This window comes from Urtica dioica, chromosome 3, assembly GCF_054948205.1.
Source record: "Urtica dioica subsp. dioica isolate 48M chromosome 3, U.dioica_male_clone48M_v1_H2, whole genome shotgun sequence".
In the NCBI taxonomy this organism is placed as follows: Eukaryota; Viridiplantae; Streptophyta; class Magnoliopsida; order Rosales; family Urticaceae; genus Urtica; species Urtica dioica.
Window position 1 is genome coordinate 14,206,976 of NC_142758.1, and position 6,962 is coordinate 14,213,937.

Genomic DNA, 6,962 nt, shown 5'->3' on the forward strand with positions numbered 1-6,962 from the left:
AAGACCTGCTCAAAGATAAGTTACATAACCAAAGATAAGTTGCATAACCAAGCTAAGTTACCAAAGTCACTTAATCAACAACACAAACACAGTCAATAAAATGAGCATAATCATTCGCTTCATGAGTTTGAGTTCATTCTTTTCTTGGATTGATAGTAAATGTTCTTGAATTGCTTGTAATTGTGCTTCTATTGCTCTTAATTGTTCTTCGACTGCTTCTACTTGATCTTCTTGTAGCACATCGGCAAACTCCGGGACCTCTTTTCTTGCGAATTTATCCTCTTCAAAAGGCCGGGAATAATCATTTTCGATCTAGCACAAATAGGAGGGTCGACCCACTCAATAAACCCACATCTATTTTTCTCCTGGTATAAAGTTCACCAATTCAAACATTGAAAAATCTCAAACTTGAAATTAAATGCAGAATAAATCCATACCTTATAATAAGGACACCCATAAAACTTTCGCCCAGGATTTTCCGATGTCCATGAAGTATACTCAACTCCGATATGACCACATGTACACGACGGAACTCGTCCACAACGCTCACTTGCCGGTGTTGTTGCCTTGCGTGCGCAAATTCCTCCGCGACGATGAACTTTGACTCGACTCCATCGATCTTCCACGCTTGGTCACCTATTCCTCCGATCCGCTGAGTCACGAATCGCACTTCTCTCTCAAATGGTTTTCTAGGTCGGACTTTCGATTTGGGGACATTATATTTACCAGATATAATTTCTATTTTTTTGTTCTATTTTTGTTCTATTAATTTATATATTCATGCAGTATATTATTTTGTTCTATTTTTGTCATCAAACCCATATCGAACATTATTCTACAAACCAATGTAAGGGCAAAACGATGATTACCCTCCACAATTCGCACACGTGAGTTGCACGTGATGAGTATCTGCCAATTTTGACGAAAAAATAAACAGAAGTACCAAATATGAAAATTGGCTTGACATAATGGGCCAAGACTGCATGTTTTTTTAATCAGGGACCAAGTTGTTAAAGAGGTCAAACACGAGGGGCCAAAAATGTCTTTAATTCTATTATATATTATATATGATCCGATTTGGTGAGTATTTAATATAGTAATTATTAATGATAGTATTATGGAGATAGTCTCTACTATTCTATTTATAATATAATATCTTATTTTAAGAAACAAATAATATATCAATTATATTATCAAAAAATTAGGTAAATAGCCAACTAAAACGTTTGAAATTGCTATATGGCCAACATTTTGTAAACTTAGGTAAATAGCCACAAAAATGACGTGGTCTAATAAATTGAAGTGGCTATTGTTGGAATCGATCTAGGGTTTACGAAAAAGTTTAACGCTTCGTTAAGCGGCGGAATTTTAAATATTTTCTTTTTCAAGCAAAACAGTTTTTACTAACCTAGACAAAGAGCAAGCACATGTAAATAAAAAATATTATGAGCATAAAAGATTACTAACCTTTTAGAAGCTTGAACGTTGATGAGCCTTCGGAAGGTTGAAAACGTTCGTCTCCCCTCGCAGCACGTCTCTTTTCCTTTCCTCGTTAACTCGAGCAACCACGAAAGTTTCTATCACTAAATCACTCAAGATAAAAAGGAATTAGTGTGTGGGCACTTTTAAACACTACGACTCAAGAACAAGTCTCAAAGTCGAAGAGCTAAAACACTAGGTCAAATGTAGACCTAGGTGCCAAAATAAAAACCGAAAATTAACTAGAGAGAGAGAGAGAGGATCGGCCACCACAAGGTCTAGAGAGAGAAGCTCTCAATCTCTAACTTATGTGGAATGAATAAAATGAGGGGAATGGGAGTCCTATTTATAGGAGAAGGGTTGGCCTTGGAAAGAAGCAGTTTCCTCTTATTTTCCAAGCTATCATGAGCAACCCTTTATTTCCCATTTCTATCCAAGTAACACGGCCAACATGTGCCTTCATGACACCTTGGATTTGTTTCCTCTTTTATTCTTGCTTCCCCTTTGACTTGTCTTGGCCGAAATACTTGTTTCCTCATAGAGGAAATTTGTTTCCTCTTTTTCTTTTGGCAAGTATCTCGATACATTTATGCGCAAAAAAATCTCCCTATTTCTCCTTTAGGTTGGACGGCCAAGAAGGCCTTCTAGAAGGCATTTCTAGATTTTCTTCACTTGTTCATGACAACATAAGAAAAGCTCATTAAGAATTTTCAAATAAAATTCTATGAAATGAAATTAATTCACAAGGCCACATAAACATGTTATGACCGAGTGATATAATATGTCATCATATGACATTGTCAAAAAATTTATTGACATCCATTTCATGCCATGTGCAAAAAGACAAAATTACCCTTTCGACAATTTTCGTAAAACTTGTCTCGTTTTTGTTTTGACTTAGCTTCTAGTTTAACTATTCCTACTCGATGTGATTCGTGACAGTGACCTCATGGATCCAAATGAACAAAGCTTGAGCTAAACACTTGGACTCAAAAGTTCACAAACCTTTTCCAAGTTTAGCTTAATGTCAACTGACTCCACTAAAGAGTTGACACTGAAAATCTCTCGGTTCAAATGAATTTATTTTCTACTCAAGAATTCAACCTAATTGTAATGAGAGGATCCACAGAATATTATCAGTGTTTACCCTTCATGAATATAATCAGCTAGTCGGGATTTACAAAATTACCATTTTACCGTTCTAGCTTTTATTTCCTCAACTCCTTTGTCGCTTGTGAATAAGTTAGAAACAATGTATTGACGAGGAGCTAACAAGTCACATTGTTTCATCCAAAAGAGTCAAGACTCAATTTGGACACTGGCCAGTTCATTTATTCACACTCCAAGGAACAAAGCATGATGTGATATACATTCATTTCAGCAATCTTGTACATGAATTCCATATCTATGAGAACTTCACAAAGTTACTCATGACATTCTCACAACTTAGTACTTCACCAATAGGCCTTGTTCGGAATCACATAGTGAGTCCGAACTCTGACTTTCTCAAATGAGAATACGTAAGGTGTGAAATGGCATGTCTCATTTCAGGATTAAGGTAAGCACGATGCAATTTATACGTAGTGACTCCGAGACATAAGAGGTTAAGTGGTTTGTTCTTATCTTGTCTCTAGAAGTGCACTGGTCAATTCAGTACCTTCGGAAGATACCTAGAAGAACTATAGAGTCTCCAACTCTCAATGCCCCATAACCAGACATCATAGATTCTCCCAGACCTTGGTGTCTATCTTTCCATAGATTACATCTTGGTAAAGTACGGTATCGATCAACACGAGCAACTGTGGAATCGAATATCCAATGAGCAAGAATCAGTCGAGATCTGAAGATCACTGAAAGCCTAACGCAAGAAGCAAGGAGATCCAAAAATCTAGGAGCGTGGAGGATCTGTAATTGAGCCGAAAGGTATGTAACACGAAATCCACTTATAGTATTGTGTTGACTTTGTTTGCCCAGATATTAGATCTCTTGTTGTTGAATAATTTTGAGTTTTCTGGTAATTATTGTTTAATTTAAAGATTAGTGATTCTTCGTTTATTCTTCTATTTTGCATTTGTAAACATATTATATGGTTAAGATATTAGTTACCCAATAAGAAGTATTGAAACGATCGTTTGTGTTCAATACATGGGACTCGTAATTAACCCTTTATGGAAGTAATTTACCCATCAATTTTTATTAAAGCGATTCTTCGCATCTAATACCACCTTATTTTCCAACAGGGTCCCTATTTGTTTGTCGATCCATGGTGTCTGTCGCGTGGCGGTGTCAGTATGTTGACCTTTTGAAGTGTCATTATTGTTGACCATTTGTATGAAAATCTGCTTTAGTTCTCCTCGTCGAATGAGATTCTTGATTTGGTTTTTCAGATGTATGCATTTGGAGGTCGTGTGTCCACGATATCTGTGGAACGCACAATACTTTTCTTGGTCACGCTTGGGGTCAGCCTTCATAAGTTAAGGGTCGAGAAATTTATCGCGCTTCAGTTCAAGGATTGTCCCACGCCATGAGTTTAGCGGGGTAAAGGTAGAGTATATTTTGAATTCATCTGCAAGTCGCAGGTGGTGGATCATCGGTGGGGCCCCCATTGCCTCTCCTCTTTCGGGAGCTGGTGCGCTTGCCCTCGCGCTCATTGGAGGGTTCTCGTTGGTCGGGGCCTATGGAATCCCCCTTTGGGAATCAACCTTTGTCTTGGGTCTCCTTCTCTTGAACTTCTTTGTGCGTTGAGGTGCTCCCTCATATCTCCATTCGCCATGCGAGGTCGATTTGTTAGGTATTTTGTCCACTGAAGATTATAGAATAAACATGAATTATTACTGAATATAATAGAAAATTTACTTAATTCGAATTATTGATTAGTGATTTGTTTTCTAGTTAGCATGAATAACAACTATCATCTATAGCCTTCGTATTACACTGAATTACATGTCGGGCATATAAGTTCGGGTGGTGAGCTAAAACATGGTCGGTGATTGATCCATGCCTAAATAGTTGGATCTAAAGTCAGATATGGGGACCATAAGTGAAAGGTTGATCACTTGGGGGATCATTCTACAAATTCGGTATGCGTACGACCTGTACAGACTTTGGTTGTTGATGTGTCTTGTAAGTACCGTTACAACACACTAATTGGTTGAGACTTAATCTAAATTCTGAAGTGGTCACGGACTTCTAGGTTGTATTACCGAGTTCTTTGACTCATTCGTTAATGACTAGTTTAAGATGGCTAAATACTTAAGTCTTTTGGGAGCTCGGGATATGATCTGAGCGGAAAGCGATTCACAAATACGGAATCCAGCCTTTCTGAAAGAAGGTCAATATTCAATTACATAATGCTCGATTCCATAACCGATTGATTGCGCACACTTTTGTAGTAAGTACGTACGAAAGAATCTTTCGCTGGGAAGCAACGATGCTTAGTGCTCATATGTATCAAGAAAGGTATAGCGGAATATATTTTAGTCATGGGCCAAGACTGCACTCTTCTTGTTACTAGAATTATATTTTACTCATCGTATGAGTGTCCATTGATATAGCCAGTTCATGATCCTAATCCTCCAAGTCCCGTATCGAGAAAGATCAATTATTTGGTTATACCTTTATTTATACATTTGATCCCTAAGCATCGTTGCTTCCTCATCGAAAGATTCTTTTGTACGTACTTATTACGAAAGTGCATGCAATCTATCAGTTCTGGAATCAACCCTTAGGTGAGCGAATATTCACCTTCTTTCAGGAAGGCTGGATTCCATATTTGTGAATCATTTTTCGCTCAGATCATATCCCGAATTCCCAAGACATCAGTATTCTGGCATCTACAAGTAGCTAGTAACGAATGAGTCAAAGAACTTGGGAATACAACTCAGAAGTCTATGACCATTTCAGGATTTAGTTTAAGTCTCACTGTCACCATCATAGAGACCCTAGTTAGTGTGTCGTAATGGTACTTAATTGAATCATCAATAACCAAAGTCTGCCCTAGTCGTATACTTACCAAAAGTGCAAAATGCTCCCACCAAGTGATCAATCATCGACCAAGTTTTAGTTTACCGCCCGAACTTAGATGCCCAGCATGTAATTTAGTTTAATATGGAGACAAAGGATATTATGAATGTTTATAAATCTAAAATAGAAATCACGTTTTCAATTTATGTAGGTAAAAATGTCATTACTCGGTTTTATTGATAATTTCAACGTCTAGAAAATTACAAATAAATCTTCTCGTGAGCGAGAATCCCTAACAATCTCCCACTTTGACCTAGAGAAGATTTGGCATATTCCTAAGACCCCATCCCTTCAATGTGTTTAGTGAAGCACGCTCAGGAAGCCCATTTGTCATCGAATCCGCGATGTAATCTTAGGTCGAGATCATCATGATAGCCACGTCTCCTCTATGAACAATATCCCTTATAAGGTGATATTTTTGTTCTATATGCTTTCCACTCTTATGGCTACAAGGTTCCTTTGAGTTTAATATGGCTCCAGTGTTATCATAGCGGAGTTGAATAGGTTCACTCATGTTAGGAACCACATCTAGTCCGGCCAAGAATTTTTTTTACCCAAACAACCTCTTTGACTGCCTCGGAGGCCGCAATATGTTTAACTTCAATTGTGGAGTCTGCGATACTGGATTGCTTAATGCTTCTCCAAAAAATCGCTCCTCCGTTGAGAGTGAACACTGACCTAGATGGAGACTTCAACATGTCACAGTCTGCTTGGAAATCAGAGTTAGTGTATCCTTATACCACCAAGATCTCACTTGCGTGTATTAGCATCATATCCCCAGCTCTCTTTAGATATTTCAATATGTGTTTAACAATTGTCCATTGATAAAGACCTGGGTTCGACGGGTATCTACTAACTAAGCCCACAACATAGCATATTCCAGACCTTGTACACAACATAGCATACATGAGGCTCCCAACAGCCGAAGCATTTGGTACTCGTCTCATATCCTCTTCTTCTTGCAGTGTCTTGGAACATTGCTCTTTAGACATGAATAACCCTGAACGCATTGGTAACAGTGCGCCATGAGCATTTGCATCAAAAAACGAGCAAATAACTTATCAATATAAGTAGCTTGAGCTAGAGCTAGTACTTTGTTCTTCCTATCACGAATGATTTGGATTCCCATAACATAAGCGGCATTTCCTAAGTCTTTCATCTGGAATTGCTTTGCCAGCCATGCTTTTATTTTAGATAGCAATGGTATGTTGCTTCCTATGAGTAGCATGTCATCGACATAAAGCACTAAGAAAACCACAACTACATCTTTTGAGTATTTGTACACACAAGGCTCATAAAGATTTTGTTTGAAACCGTATGTCTTGATAACCACGTCAAACCTTTGGTTCCAAGATCGAGAAGCTTGCATGAGTCCATAAATGAATTTCAATAATTTGCAAACCTTGTGCTCTTGACCCTTTTGTATGAATCCGTCTGGTTGAGCCATGTAGATTTCTTCT

At 37.9% G+C, this 6,962-nt stretch overlaps 1 protein-coding gene across 1 annotated transcript; it reads right to left on the bottom strand.

The window, feature by feature from the left end:
* Positions 1–218: 218 nt before the first annotated feature.
* LOC149402404 (secreted RxLR effector protein 161-like) lies at positions 219–6,512 on the bottom strand. The gene is made up of 4 exons (XM_089608363.1): positions 6,335–6,512; positions 6,057–6,235; positions 844–909; positions 219–365 (listed from the first exon to the last, which is right to left on the bottom strand). Exons 1-4 carry the CDS (start codon positions 6,510–6,512, stop codon positions 219–221), a joined length of 570 nt encoding a protein of 189 aa, XP_089464489.1.
* Between the last annotated feature and the right edge of the window lie 450 nt (positions 6,513–6,962).

Coding starts and splice junctions, on each gene's coding strand:
- LOC149402404 (XM_089608363.1), bottom strand. CDS start 6,512: ATGCGTTCAGGGTTATTCATGTCTAAAGAGCAATGTTCCAAGACACTG. Junction 6,236..6,334: donor TAGATACCCGTCGAACCCAG/GTCTTTATCAAT, acceptor TGGTGGTATAAG/GATACACTAACTCTGATTTC. Junction 366..843: donor ATCGTTTTGCCCTTACATTG/GTTTGTAGAATA, acceptor ACTTTATACCAG/GAGAAAAATAGATGTGGGTT.